Raw genomic sequence first — 16,298 nt, 5'->3', positions numbered from 1 at the left:
GAAGCTCAAGGAAGAAAATGTTATGTCCCTTGAAGGACATTGACTGTGACTTTGTTAGAAATACTTCTAATGAAGAGTAGAAGACAGACTTTTAATATGTTTTTCATTGAAAAATATTGCAATGGGGTGTTTGCACTTGTAAGTACATGTTAAATCTTTTTATTTCTACAGGCAAGCAAGGATAGACAGTTTTTATCAGTTTTCTTTGCTGAAAGCTGAAACTATTTCTAGTGAAATGGTTTGAAAAGTTAAAAAAAAACTTATTTCGATTCCTCCATTGAGGAATTTGAAAGCAAATTTTAAGACGTCAAGAACTAATGGAACCATTTTTCAATGCCGTCAGTTCAGCATTTAATGAAGAAGCTGATTCAGCTCCAGCAGACATATCTCCAAACAAATAATGACCTGAAAGAGAAGTTCAAGTCAATTTTTTCCAGGGAGTTTTTTGGGTGCCAAAAGTTGCATTTCCACACTTTGAAAAACTTTTTCTTCTATTTTTTTTTTACATAATTTGGGTCCACATACATCTATGAACAAGTTTTTTTTTTCTTGAAAATAAAAAGTGTTAGAACAGGTCTGCTGACTGAAATTCGACATCGGTCTTAAGGATAACAACTAGTAAACTAGTTCCACAATTCCGCAACATTATGAACGAGTTTATACAGTTAAATATTTCACATTAAGTTGCAATTTTATATTTGTGGTGAATTGTTGTAATACAACGGACAATGATAAAATTAAAAAAAAACTATTCTTTAAAGTTTCAGAAATAGCTAACTCTAGTTATTCCTCAATTGGGAGTGTAACTAAAATGAAAAGTAAATGTATGATACGGCAACGGTGTAGATCTGAATTAAAAGACATTGAACAGCTATCTAGCACCCAGTGCTACACCCTGGCAGAATCTGCGATGCGGCTGACCCCAAGCTGTAACAGCACTGCCGTTCCTTTGGATACATCAGCTGCGTGGAGAGGGGGAAGCTGATGTGTGGTCGACATCGTTCCGACCACAGTTAATGCCCAGCTCATTTCCATGAGAGACCCATAGTCGCTGCACGACTGAAGGAGGCCATTGAATATATAATATATATATTTCCTCGATCTGTTATCTTATTATCTGTTTTCTCACAACTCTGCTTGTTCTATTTTCTGTTTTCTCCCAACTCTATCTGCTTGTTCTATTTTCTGTTTTCTCCCAACTCTATCTTATTGTTCTATTATCTGTTTTCTCCCAACTCTGATTGTTCTATTTTCTGTTTTCTCCCAACTCTATCTGCTTGTTCTATTATCTGTTTTCTCCCAACTCTATCTGATTGTTCTATTATCTGTTTTCTCCCAACTCTATCTGATTGTTCTATTATCTGTTTTCTCCCAACTCTATCTGATTGTTCTATTATCTGTTTTCTCCCAACTCTATCTGCTTGTTCTATTTTCTGTTTTCTCCCAAATCTATCTGCTTGTTCTATTTTCTCCCAACTCTATCTGCTTGTTCTATTATCTGTTTTCTCCAACTCTATCTGATTGTTCTATTTTTAAAAAAAGAATTAGGTCAAGATACTTTTGATTAACATTACTTAGATACATTACCGGTAACTATTTTCTGAACATAAGGCTTTTAGTACAGAAGGCCATGGAGATACCAAAGCTGATAGATATTGTCAATTTGGCCCTCCGACTTCATGATTTATTCAAAAGATTCATTCTTACTCAAACTGTAATGGCACGACATGGCCTAAATTGTGACGATGTGCCAAAAACTCAAATTGTAATGCAAGAAGAAAAAAAAACAGTTTGCAGGGCTAAAATAATTTAATTGAATGTGACTGTGATTAATTTGCCTCAATGTAGGCCATATATCATAACTCTTTTTTATTACTCTTTTGTACTAATTTTCATTCCAAATAGAACACATTTATTTTATTTCACAGTTAACCCTCATTAAATTCTGTTACCTGATAATCCTTTTTTTCCATTTTTTTTCCAGTCTTAGTTATATAACATGTTTATGTCAGTAAATGTGCAACTCGATAAAACTTTTTTTTCTGCATTTGATTTTTTCCTATTTTAGTGTCAGTTTATTTTCACTATTATATAAGAATATAGAAGAGTAGTTATTATTAATTTTTAGCCAATAGAAAGAAAAAAATAAACTGAACAGCTTTGACTTATTTAATAATCAAAACAAATTTATTTCCACATCATCATTTTAATGACCTGAACATAAATGAATAAAACTTACACTCTCATACTGATTTCACATTTGGTAAAGGGCAGTGAACACAATATTACAAGGTACACATGGTGTATGGGGTGCGGTGGCTGAGCGTTTAAGCGTTGGCTTCCCAACCTGGGGCCTTGGGTAATCTCAGTGAAGACTAGGAGTTTGAAATTCTGGATTTTTAGGGCACCCCTGAATCCACCCAGCTCTAAAAGGTACTTGACTTTAGTTGGGGAAAGTAAAGGTGGTTGGTCATTGTACTGGCCACATGAAACCCTGCTCGTTAACTGTTGGCCTAAGAAACAGATGACCTTAACATCATTTGCCCCATAGATCACATGTCTGAAAGGGGAAGTTTATTTTACACATGGTGTATTCTGACTCAGTGTCAAAGCTCAGCTTAAAAAAAAAAGGAAACATTAAATGCACTCTCAAAAAATTACTTACCAAAGACCACTGTAAACTTTTCTTCAATTTAATAAATTTTATATCACTACTAGAAATTTAAACAAACATTAGTAAAAGCCTATTGCAGATGAGGAAATCTCTAGAGCTTTTAATTAAAAAACAGAGCAGATGGAGATTCTAGGGCTTCAATATTAAAAATACAAATATTTTCTACCACTGTAGGTTTGGTTAAACTGTAACTATATCTGTCTATAGCCCAAGAAGCTTTAAGCATCTAGTCATAAAACTTATCATGTCTCAAACTTTTTTTACTCCTAGTTTGTCATTTAATCATTTTGTTTTCCACAATACCCTCAAATACATCTATGTTTGGAAACTATATCTTTAACACAATGGAATACATGTTTTAATGAACAAACATTTTGATTTAATTACTAACAATGACACCTAACACAAACCCAAAGGATTACAGGTAGTAGCTAAATAAATGTTGACTGCTTGTCTAAAAATAAAATGTGAGTTTAAAACATAATGTACAAGCCCTTTATTAAAATGATAAAATAATCATACAAAAAAAAAAACACTTTTTGCAATACATTTTACTATCTCCCCTGTCCATATCAATCTAAGTCTCTATCACACTGGCATACAGCATCCACACAGTCAGTATTACATGCTCACATAAAACATTCTCAATACCACTATCATAAGGTCATAAGTGATATCACATTCACAATCATTTTCTGATGATTTTATAGACCGCATTGTAAGTTTGTAATTCTGGATATTTGTTATATCAGTAAAAAAAAATTTAGATTTCAGAAATTGTGCAGTGACCATGAAAAAAAGTAGACTAATACACTATCTAATTGATAAATAAACACCCATATAGCCTGTATCATAATTAAAATTATTCATATGTGTAAAACAGTGTAAAAAGTTGTTTTTTTTTTTAAAAAAGGCCAAAAATTACAATACTTTAGACTGTCTTTTGAAAGCTTATTAAATCAGCCAATTTTTTTAGTGTAACTATTTCCATGCATATCAAAAATATAGTGATGACTTCGACTGGAGACCAAATGAAGCAGACCCACCCACCCAAGTTTTTTTATTATATGTACATATAGAGCTTCCAGTTCTACTTTTTACATTTAAGAAATTACAGCCAACATTATCGTCTAAAAAATGAAAAACTTTGTTTGCTGGGAAGCCTTCCATCTTTGCTAAGAACTGCTGTCTCCATATCCTCATAAGAAGGTAAACCAGAAAGACTTCCATATGCTGCAACAGAGAGTTTGCTCTTGATCATTCTAGAGGCCACGCGCTGAATGTCTCGCTCAGATATATTTCCTGTAAGAAAAAATAAACAAATTAATATTACTTCATAGCTCAAAAGAAATTGATTCAAAAGACAGAGAAAAGTATCACTTACCAATTTGATCATAATAGTACTGTGGTGTCCGCCTCACTGAACCAGCTAAAACCTGACGCCCTATATCTTCAAAAACAACAGGTCTGACTTCTAGATTCATCATCAACATAGACTGCAACTGGCGTTTAGCACGGTTTAATTCCTCCTAGTTTGAATAATTGAAAAGAAAACAAAAGTTTTAATACATTGACTAACATTAGTTGAAAGTTTTCCTATTTTAAAATTAATTAGAACCTAAAATACTAATTTTAAAATAAATTAATAAAACAGTTTTTAACATTTTTATTTAAAAAATATTTTTTTACATCATACACAGCCATTATCAATTTACTTTTGATACTATCATAACAAGAGCTATTTTTAAAACTTTTTTAACAATCGACAATGACACCAGTTGTTACGAATCTCACTATCCAGGCTCTCTGCAAACTGCACCATACACCACCAACTTAAAGAACTTGACAACTCAGGGCTCCAAAGTAACGTAACACTTTAATGGTTGAATAAATAACAGCCAATACTGTACAATTGGCAGCACGTAACACAAAACTGTACAAATATCTTTTCGATAACACCGTTCCGTCGTATCAACTCTTGCACTGGCCTCTCCGTCTCGTTCCGGGCTTGCACTGGGTTCAACAGTTCAGGACTGACTTCACACACTAGGCTCGTTGTGTCGGACTCGATCGCAGACCAAGATCAAGACGCCAGTCGTCTCAACTGTACTTGACAGTACTTGACAGTACTCCGCACTGAAACCGACGTAATGCTCCATACAGAACCACACCGTTGAACTGTGCTATAGTCGACCGTGTTCTGAGCCCTGTCGTAGACCTTCTGTCGTGAACCGTCTTGACTGCGACACCTCCGCTCTTTATATAGGGTCCCTACTGGCCTTCTCGAACCAGACAGAACGCCACTCGACGTTTCTAGGTGGTCAGGTGACTACAACTCTCGTGACGCTGCGATCCTTCCCGAACCGTCCTGTTGACACGACTCGGCTGACAGTCGTACCTCGTCACAGTTGACCGCTCGTCTAGCGCTGGCCTGGGGCGATTTGCGTCGGCTGACTACACACACACCACTACCCCTATTTGTGCCACCACCAGGTTTATAACAATATATATAAGCACAAGTTGAAACACAACTAGCAACTAAACCCTAACCCTAAGCAACTAAACTCTATGTGAATTATTCCTTTTGCTAAACATATTCAGAATGATTTTATTTAACAAGTATTTACGAAGTTTCAGTTCAGTTCAAATTTTTTACAGTTTGATCAGCAATCCGCCAAATCATTGCCAGCTAGCAGTGTGTTTATTAAATCTTGTTAGCCAAGTATGTCTGAGTTCTATGATCACAAACTTGATGGCAGGTACTACAATCATGTGTGCTTGTAAGGTGATAAAAATGTTTTATAGTTACCGGATAAACCATGCTTGTTGTGAAAACAATTTCTCTGATAATGACTTCCACCAATTCTCTCAGCTGAGGAAAATCATTATACAATTTCAGAAAATGTTTCAGTAAAAATACAAGAGAATAAATACTAACTGATGCAATATATAGTCACATTTTAAAAACTATAACACACAAATATGACTTACTTTCGAAGGATGAGCACTGGCATGTATACAAAACAATCCACTATCTTCATAAGCATGATTGTAAGCTGTAGCATTCTCAATCCAAACATGCCTAAGGCAAAAAATTATTTAAAAGATGATCTATTCCAATTTATAATTTATAGTCACAATCTAATTGATTAAAAGAAGTGTCCATCAACACTGTCAACAAAATAAATAAAATTAACATTAGATAAGGAACCTTTAAAAAAAAAAAAAACAGCCCTAGATATCTTGGAGTCACCTATGACCCGAGATTAACCTGGAAAAACCAAATAGATAAAACAGAGTAAAGGCATCCAGAGACTATCTCTGATGAAAAAATTAGCTGGCACATATTGGGGAGCTAATTACAACATCCTGAAAAAGACCTATACCAATTACGTAAGATCTGTTCTAGAATATGGTGCCACAGCATGGGACCCAGCAGCCCAAACCAACTGGAGAGCTCTCTGACAGCCACAGAGCAGAAAGGGCAGCACTAGAACTAGCTGCTACCATGCTAGCAAATCATCCAAGTTCCCCACTCACAATCAGAATTTCTTTCCAACCGATGCAAAAACAATCCTCCAAAGTTTGGAAAACAATGGTTCCTCCTATATAAAACATATAAAACGACTCAGGACAGCACTTATAAAGCTCAACAACAACAGCAAAAAAAATTATTCAATAGATACCAGCACATATAGAACTAGAAGGAAATGAGAAGGCTGACACACTCACCAAGAGTGGGAGAACAAACTCACAATTAAACATTACACTCTATCCAGAAGAAATGAAGAAACTAATAGTAAATAAAATAAATGAGAAATGAACAAGCTCTCATCCGAATCACAAGAAAGATGATGCTTACTATAAGTTATCCCGACAAGATCAACATCTAATCTTTTAACTCAGGACTGGACACGACAAAATGAGACAACATATGTCCTGGAAGCTCAAAATTGGAACCAGTGAAATCTGCCCATGTGGAGTGTCACCAGAGAATGCCAACCATGTCCTTCAAACTTGCTCTCTTTACCATGAGGCCCATATAAGACACTGACCCCAAAGCAGCCCAATAGGAAGAAAACTATATGGAGAGCTCCCAGAATTTGGAAACCACTGCGCAATTCATCTCATATATTGGTCTAGTCATCTGAACGCTCCAACATAAAAATGAGAACGAGGAAGAAAATCACTAATAACAAGCATTTTAAAGTTGTTTTTTTCAGGCAGATAATCCTAATTAGTCATTGAACTTGTTTCTAGCATAAAAGCTGGGCTATTGAGTCTGCTGTATAGCTGTTATAAGATAAAGCTATTTATTTGGGTTTCTGATGCTTGAAGTTGTTTTATAAAACAAACTGATGTGTTGAAGGAAGCCGCAAAGAATCAAGAATTTAATAATTTTTGTCCACGCAAACACACCCAGCCTTGAATGCCCCTGATTTCATTCCTTAAATTTAGGCCTTCATAAGTAATAGAACATTTCTAGTCACCATAACAGTAGCTTTCGATCTACCACAGAAAACATGTTCTGCAAATCAGGGAACATCAGTTTGATTCCCTTTAGGCCCTATCATGCTAAGAGAGAGATTAAGCTCAACCAATATTTCTTCTATTAAAACTTCTGCCTTTCTCACTATCATCTCAAAAGAACTCTCTCCTGAATTTGGAGGTTTACAAAAAATCGAATCTAGATGAAGATCAGAAATTTAATAACACAGTAGGACAACTTTTCCACAACTTAAATAAACCTAAATTTCATGCATATAAGCTTACTCTAATAAAACTATTATAACAAGTATTTATTGTAAAAAAAAGTTTTTCCAGTTCTCACCTATTCAAGACATTGAGGTAAAGTCGTGTGTACATTCCTTTTCCTGGTCCACCAGCAGAGAAAGAGCCACCTCCACCAAGCATCATGTTGAGAACACAGAAAGCAATGAAGTCTGGGTCCTTGTGGCTACAGCTCTCCAAACCAAACACCACATGAGCAAGTTCTGGCATTGGCGTAGGTCCCAGACTAACATTGGATAAATCTTTTTCAACCTAAGAAATACAAAGAAAAAGATCAATAAAAACAAACAAAAAAATAAATGATAAGACTTTAGTAAATGGAAATTTTCTTTTCATTGCCACAATTTACGTTTATTACAATTATTATTATTCTCCTACATCAGCATTCAACAAAGTTTGACTAATAGCTACCTCTTAGCATTCGTTCAAAACAATACAATAAGGTTTAGATACTCTTGATAAGAAAGTCACTTTTTTTATAACAATTGTATGAGCTGGTGTTAATATAATTTTATTAAATTACATGTGAATTTACATTTTTCAAAATCGAATGGGATACTCTTACAAATATAAGTCATTATGTAACATTTTGCTATACAGCTCAACAAATTTAAAAGTAGTGATCATTTCTGAAAAGTCTGTCAGATCTTTTTGACCAGAGCAGAGCAATCAGATTAACTGTAGTGTGGGTTAAAAGTACTACATACTTGATACTTGGATAGTTATTGTTGCACTTTTAACTTTAAATGTGATTATCAGAGTTGACAGATTGTCAATGCTTTTTAATTGTGTTCTTTCAATATTATTTCAAACTTAAAACATTTCAATGATACAATTTTGTTTCTCTCACCTGTAAAATCCCACCTGTGTATTGTGAGATACATTTCGTTTCTATCTCCTGCTTTCCCCACACTTCCCCATCAGGCAACCACACAGGAGTTTTCTGTTCAACAAAATACTTTTGAGCCAGACTGACAAGTTTTTCATGGTCAACTCCGACACCAGCAATGACAGCATTTTTAGGGTGGTGCCTGCCTTTCATGTAAGAGTATAATGTTTGCCTTGTAATTATATCTGTATTCTCCTCTGGACACACCCTTGGTAATCCCAATGTATTAGACCTGTATGCTGCCTAAGCAATAAAAAAAAATTTTGTAAAGATAAATCACACAAAAAGATGTTTTATCAGCATCATGATATAAACAATTTACAGTAATACACAAAATGCATTACAAGAAAGAGTCTATACACATTTTATTGAAAGGATCGTTCAGTCTGAGACAGTGTTGACTCTGCTTATAATTTCATTTTTTTTTTACAATTCTTTTTAAATCTTTTTTTTTAAATTTAACTCTTGACAAAAATAAATAAATTATTAAATAGAATAGTATTTATGAAAAAGTAATACACTATCCTCTGTTACTTGTGAAGTTATTGGAAGTGTGAAAGTAAAGTCTAATTCATGTTTTAAACAAAAATACTAAAAAACAAAAAATGATATACAAATACAAACAGGTCAGGGAAAAACTGATTTTTAGTAAAAAAAAAATTTTTTAAAATTAATTTAATATTGACACAAACTGAAGGGAAAAAAAAGGGGGGGGGGGAGAGAAAAAGCTTACTGCATGAATCATCTCTACTAATAACTGTTCTGGATTAGGATCCATGTGCATGGCTTCAATTTCAAACCTAATAGCTTGTCGAGCATCTTCTATCTGGTTACAAGAGAAAAAAAAAATTATGTGGTAATAAACTACATCTGTAATTACATATATTCAGTTTTCCGAATGATTTTAATTCGACAAATATGGATTTTAAACACAATTTTTATTACAAAATGTACTAGGAATCAAAGGAAAGAAATACCTGTTCATCTGGGTAAACTGGCCTCAAAACAACATCTGACAAAATGTTCATAACTGATTCAAGCCCATATGTTCTTGCAGAAGCTGCATATACTAAAGTATCTCTATAAAACATAAGTAAATAATATCAAGAAAAAATTAGTGTCCAATCTTTTGTCAATATGAGATTTAATATTATGCATCTGGAATGAAAGCAGGTCCATAAAAAAAAATTATTTCATCCCAACTGAACCACTGGAATTAAAAGTTTTATTACATTCAAAACCAAGAGGTCTCTTAGACAGGTTTAGGAGAGTTTTCACTTTTGTCTGTGCCAACATTTAATGTTAGTAACAGATAGCAAGCATAAAAAGCAAGTCTTCAATTTCATTTAACATTTTCAACACTCGAATAAGAATTCCTAATTATTGCAAATTACTAAAACTTTAATTGAATTTAAACTTAAGACTCTTGAAAACTAATCACAATGCTGGAGAGACGTTTTTGAACATATCAAAATTTGTTTTAAAAAATGTTCTTTTGCAAGAGAAATCAGCTAAAATATGCATAACAAGTTCATAGTTTGGGTTGTCAAGTACCTCGATCCTTGGCAATCACAAATACCACCAACTTTCTCAAGTTCTTGTAAAATTTTATCTTTGCTGCTCCACAATGGTGTTGGCTGAAGTTGAAAAAAAAAAAAAAGAAGTCAACTTTAGAGAGGGTAACATAGCATATATACTCTCTGACAACTCGTAAGTAAAAGTATTCAATATAGGCTAAATGATTTACTAAAACTATTATTGTAACTAACGTTTAATGTGTAATTACCCCAAATGACATTTTTTCCAAAAAATGTACAATGCCACTAGGATACAAGGCTTCAAACCTGGAGCCTGATTCCAACAAAACTGTTTTAAAAGAAAGAATGTATTTAAAATATTTTGATTTTTAAACAGAAGAAATTTACTGCTTAACAGTAATTAGTTATTAACCCACTAGAATTTTTGAAAGCCTGAGAAAGTAATTTTTCATATATTATATTTTGTGAAAATAAGACATTCATTTCTCCAATAGTGGGACAAGCATTACTTTTTAAATAATCAACTGCACTAGCCCTAGGAAAAAAAATTATTTTAAGTGAAATGAAACAAATATATACTAATGATAATGAATCTTACTTCCTACAGTACAAAATTGTCCAAATTTATTCTCTGAAGCAATTCTCAGCCCATTGTCTAGAGTTGTAATATGAGTATCATAAGACTGGCAAGTAGCTTTTGCATACTGTGGTGTTGGTAAGCCGGGCAATTTATCAGTAAGGGAAATCTTTGTGATGTCATTATCTTCAGCTTTGACACTACACAAACTGCGACTGTTGATGGGGGAAAAAAATTATTAAATTTCATTCTTTTTATACTAATTGAATTTTCAACAAACCTAATAAATAGGAGAATATTTAGATCCTTCTTTAGTCCAAAGAGAAGTGATTATGAAATTTCAATTGAGAGAGTTCACAACTTTAAATTTCCATTTCAAACCTTGCACATACACCCTTTTCCTATCTTTGACTATCCCCAATTAACAAATCTGAGTTCCCTTCTTTATAACTAAAACAAATGGTAGAAATAGGAATGAAGTTGGAGCATGTCTTTCCACCCCAAAAATGCCAATTATTTAAAGAGACAAAAAAATACAAATTAAAAAAAAAAAAAAACTATTAATTTTATTCACGGTAAACCAGTTACTCAGACTACAATTTCAAAACACAGAGTTGAGGTGAAAGTTATCATGGAGTCCCTATATTGATGAGATAATTAAGAAAATAAACAAAGCATTAGGATTTATTACAAGAAAGTTTTACAAATCAAACAGGAACATAAAACTAATGCTTTTTAGCCAGACCAATATTAGACTATTAGAATCAGAATATTCTATTTGGGATCCCTTAACTCAAAGCATAAAGACTTTAAAGAAACTAGTACAGGTGCAAAATAGGTCTGTGAAGTTTATAATAAATGAATATATTCACATTTGACAAAAGGTTCAAAATTACTTAGTAAAATCACTAAACTTACAGACACTTTAGGACAGAAGACTAAAACAGGGGGAAAAAAATCATAAACTAAACCACTAAAATGTGACATTGTAACACAGAATCATAATATATACATACAATAACCCAAACCTAATGAAAATACCCAGACACAAAAATAAATCTGATACTATTACATATTTCTTATTCCACTAACACACGCGAGGACAAGTACTTATGAGTGCTTATCTTACCTAGTGCTATAGTAGCTCTAGACTCCTAACTCTAGATCTAGACTAATTATACCAATTACTAGATCCATTTGTTTGTTTTGAATATTTCAAGTTCAAAATTGAAGCTTATTACATTTAATTACATACTAGCAAAAACCTTCCCAAAGACAGAAGGGAGTAGCGCGTGGGCACAGTTTGAAACCAGGACCTCAAGACGACCAATCAGCCATCCTACCACCCAAGCAGGCAGCCATCCTGGTTATGAATACTAAAGCATCTCTATTATAAAACATAAGTAAATAAATAATAATTCAAATATACTACTATATCTACTAGAAAGATCTATAGTCTATAGCAGTGATTCCCAAAGTGGTCCATATAGACCCCCAGGGGTCTACGAAGACTTCCAAGGGGTCTACGAAAGTTAAAAAGGGATTTGGGGGTCTATGAGATGTGCACGGGGGTCTACGATAGTTAATCTCAATTCAGCATGTTGTGACTTTAATTTTGACAATTATAATTTTTTCATACACACGTTTATGATTTGTACCTTAGAAAATCTTAAAAATTTTTACTCTGCTGATTGAATGAAAATTTTTTTATTTAAAAAGTGTAGTTTTGTCTAGTAATAACTTTAACAAAATGAAATGTAGACTGTGCAGCGTTAAGTATTTGAAATTCAACTTCATTACTTCCTTGTCAAACAAGCGAGTGTTAATGTGCCCTTTTTTATGATGCTATGAAACCAATGAAGCAGGTCGATCATTTGAAATGATGCCAACCTGACAAAAAGATAAAGGTTTGCAAAACTTTCAAACACTCAAAGGTAAAGTTCAGTATACACCCACAAAATCTCTCTTTGATCTGATATTGAGGAGAAGATGATTAGTGAGCGTTTTACTATATCTCTTTACTTATAGTAAAACACTGTAAACCTCATACATTAGGCAAATTATTGATATTACCAGCTGTTGAAAAAATTGTAAGAAAATCTTTCACAAAAATTTATTTCATTAAAAGAATTTCATGTTTGGGTTTTGTGGCCGGTGTCTTGTTTTGGGTCTCTTGATTTTGAAGAAATTGTCGGCATTCTCAGGTGGCACTCCGAAAGGGCAAATTTCAATGGTCCCAATGTTGAGCTTCCGGAACATATGTTTTCTCATTATGATGTGTACGGTTCTGATGTGAAAAATTAGAAGTTGTCCTATCGGGACAGTTTGTAGCAGGTGTCATCTTTTTTGTAAATCGAATGAGAGCTTGTCCATTTCTCGTTTTTACAATTCACTATTAGTTTCTTCATTCCTTCCTGATAGAGTGCGATGTTCAAGTGTGTATTTGTTTTCTCACATTTGGCAAGTGTGTCAGCCTTCTATTTCCAACTATTTCAACATTAGAGAACTGTATTCTTGCTATTGTTCTTTAGCTTGACAAGGTCACACAATTTGTTTTGTATAAAATCTTTTGGATATTCCTTCAGATTATGTGGATAATACATACTAGCCCAAATCTCCCGACGGGAGATACGAGCAGGCAAGGTGACCACCGAACGTCAATCCAGGCATCATGAGTTGTTTTATTTAGGAGGCATCAGAGTTTTTCAAGCTTTGAAGGAATATTTTTATATTGGTTACGAAAACAAAAATTGTTTGGTGAATTTGACTGATTCGCTAGCAAGGTAGCTGTTAGCTCCAGTGCTCCTATTTCTTCTCAGCGGTTGTCATAGAGCTCATTAGTTACAATGAACTTAATTTTTTAATTCTTTTTTTCTCCATGAGGCCATTCAATGAGTATTCCAGCTCCTCCGATTGTGGTGGCTTTCTGAGAACCATTCATACAAACTGAAGTTCTGTTGGAATGTAGTCAAATTTTTCTTTCTTCTTATGTAAGTCTTTGCAAGCGACATATTTCTGCAAACAACAAATTTCTCTATGCAGCTGAGTCAACCTTGTCTGGTAATGATGTATTTTTTTAATTCAAATTATTGTGGCTCAAGAATTCCACGAAAAACTGCTCTTTGTGAAAATTTTTACTATGATGCTTAAAAAGGCACATTAATATTTAATGTTTTCAAGAATTACTTCATAAAACAACAAATCCCTGTATGAAAAATAATCTCCGTAGCAACGGATGGTGAGCTTGCAAACCATTAAAATAAAAAGTTTCCAATGTGTTTAGTGATTGTATGCTACACGTATTAACTGTTATATAATAGTTTTAAATTTGAATTTTGAAAATAAATTTATTTAAAAAATAGATTCAACTTAAAATGTAGTTTTAAATTACCTTTTCACTCCTCGTGTCACTGGTTAGAAATTATTTTAAACAAAATGTGTAATTTGAAATTGCTGAATTTTTCAAAAATTCAATATAACTTACGCAAGGGGTCTACGAAAAACCAGAAAGCATGGAAAGGGGTCTACGTAACAAAAAAGTTTGGGAACCACTGGTCTATAGCAAGTCAATAGACTAAATACACTAACATGTCTAGTGACTTTTTTTTAGTCAGACAGTCAAACAGTGAGTGTATTAAATTAGATCTAGATCTCTCATCTAGTAGATGATTAGGATTAGTTTTTAGATTGACTAGAAAGTAGATTTTATTCTAGATCTATATCTAGACTAGACCATCTAATATAGTCAGTATAACTATAATCACATGACAGTGAGAGAGCTCTTACAAAGGTTGCAGGTCACTCATTGTCATTTGAGACCCAAAGAATGAAAGCCCATATTAGTAGCTAGATTAGAAATGTGACTAGTGTGAGTGACTGTGTGTGATGTGATCATGTGAAGATGTGTGTGTGAGTGTCTTGCCTAAGAGACTAAGTGTCTATTCACTACTACAGTTACAGTCTACTACACTACTCACTGAAGACGTGAAGAGTAGACAGTAGACGTGAGTAGAAACTCTATTATAACTTACTATAAGTAGTATAATTTAAAAGACACTAAAAAAAAAGTCAAGTCTAGCCAGTGAGTAGCCTAGGCCTTAGTTATTACCACTCATTCGGAGTCATACTCATACTACTACTCATAGTACTCATACTACTAATTATAGATCTATTAAATATTATTATTTATAGTAGATGTAAATACTCAAATACTGAGATAAAATACTTATACTAGTCATACTCACTCACTCGAGTCACTGGACTGAGTCTGACTGAGTGATACTGATAGGCCTACTCATCACAATAATTTAAATGTCATCATTAATATTATTATGATTATTCATATTATTATTATAATTATTATTAATTATAATATCATCTCATAGAGTTAGTCTTAGATGATAAATGATTAGATCTACTTTAGTACTTAATTATACTTTATAACTTATGTCCACTGATACTATTGACTATTGATACTACTCATTTAGAGTGATTAGTCAAATTAGTCTGATAGTGCCATTAGTGGTAGCCTAGCTCTACAGTACTCTACTCAACTCTCTACTGTCAGTAGTGTCAGTGAGTTAGATTATAAAATCTAGATTCTACTAATAAAATCACGATTAAGATAAAAAGTTAAGATCTTGATTTAAGACTTTCTGTTAACAATTCATACTTGGGATATTTGCAATTCCTTTGACCTTTTAGTCGTACAACACGACTCAGTAAGCGCGCCGCCATCTTGAACATAAACAGGAAATCTATCTGATGAAAGGTTATTCATAGGTTACTAATTCTGCCAACTACAAAATAGATAGATCTATATATAGATTCTATCACATGATAATGGTGAATTAAAATTGTTAAATTACGTCCTAGATTCTGAAAGAGACAGCTGGAGAGCGAAATAGCGAATGATCACTATCAAAACAAATAATAAGTAATAGGTTGTAATGGCAATGTCTTCGATTCCGAGGATTATGGATGAGTGAAGTGTTTTACATGGCTACGCAAACCCAGTTGCGACCTCAAACTTAATTCAGACAAAGCCGTTGTCCGCTGGTAGTCTATTAAAGTTATCTTTACGCCTTCTGCGTCTGTCCTCTACAAAGACTAGTCCCGCGGCCTTCGTGAGAGCTATCCAAATGTCTGTTTCAGATGCCATCTACTGCTAGCTACTGAAGATAGCCTTTTTTCTCTGGAGCCTGGATAGCAATGTTGAGTTTGGCACGAACAAGGTGGTGGTCTATATAGCAGTCCACACTTTGTATATCTCTTCATCAATAACAGAATAGAATCTAGTAGATGCCAGTGTTTAGTGCAAGTGTGCCTCCGTGTTGTTTGAAACGGTTTTTCTGATGGAAAATGGTATTGGTAACAAGTTTTAAAGTTTTAACAGTTCCAGTAATCTTTACGAGCCAACCCGCGGCGTAGCATATTTTAGTGATGGGTGAACACTTTCTGAAAGACACAGTTACGAAAACAGGAGCAATAAGACAGACCCGTTAGCAAAGCGAAGAAGGCTGACCAGAGAGGCGTACGGAGACAAAGATGGCAGCAATGAGAGACCTGTTAGCAAACCAAGACAGTTAGAGAGTCGGCGTGCGTGCGTGGTGTCCCGCATGGTTGGGCGACGTAGAGAATTATCTATACAGAAAAGAGAAGATTACTTATTCTTCCCCCTTTCTTTTTTTTTTAGACGTACTTTCTGTCGTCGCGAAAGTTACGTGGGGTAACTCTAGTCCGACTTGCAGAAATAAAAGTTTTCATGACTTTTTCATCGAGGGTTAGAGAGTCGGTGTGGTTGGGTGACGTAGAGAATTATTTATACAG

The 16,298-nt window shown here is 33.9% G+C and overlaps 1 protein-coding gene across 1 annotated transcript; it reads right to left on the bottom strand.

Moving 5' to 3' along the window:
- Positions 1-2,165: 2,165 nt before the first annotated feature.
- On the bottom strand, positions 2,166-15,243 carry LOC106076712 (mitochondrial-processing peptidase subunit alpha-like). Its single transcript, XM_013237522.2, has 12 exons — positions 15,142-15,243; positions 10,491-10,684; positions 10,141-10,220; positions 9,909-9,991; positions 9,332-9,434; positions 9,088-9,180; positions 8,316-8,597; positions 7,506-7,717; positions 5,666-5,756; positions 5,484-5,546; positions 4,059-4,203; positions 2,166-3,976 (listed from the first exon to the last, which is right to left on the bottom strand). The coding sequence occupies exons 1-12, from the start codon at positions 15,213-15,215 to the stop codon at positions 3,798-3,800; spliced, it is 1,599 nt and encodes a 532-aa protein (XP_013092976.1). The 5' UTR covers positions 15,216-15,243; the 3' UTR covers positions 2,166-3,797.
- Positions 15,244-16,298: the final 1,055 nt, after the last annotated feature.

This window comes from Biomphalaria glabrata, chromosome 6 (assembly GCF_947242115.1).
Source record: "Biomphalaria glabrata chromosome 6, xgBioGlab47.1, whole genome shotgun sequence".
In the NCBI taxonomy this organism is placed as follows: domain Eukaryota; kingdom Metazoa; phylum Mollusca; class Gastropoda; family Planorbidae; genus Biomphalaria; species Biomphalaria glabrata.
Note: the sequence above shows the minus strand (reverse complement) of the source record. Positions and strands in the feature narration are given on the sequence as shown.

Excerpts from the sequence above, each read along its gene's own strand:
- LOC106076712 (XM_013237522.2), bottom strand. The coding sequence starts at position 15,215 with ATGTTCAAGATGGCGGCGCGCTTACTGAGTCGTGTTGTACGACTAAAA. Across the intron at positions 10,221-10,490 it reads ACAATTTTGTACTGTAGGAA|TTTTGTTGGAATCAGGCTCC; the intron begins GTAAGATTCATT and ends CTTTTAAAACAG. Across the intron at positions 9,181-9,331 it reads CAGTTTACCCAGATGAACAG|ATAGAAGATGCTCGACAAGC; the intron begins GTATTTCTTTCC and ends TCTTGTAACCAG.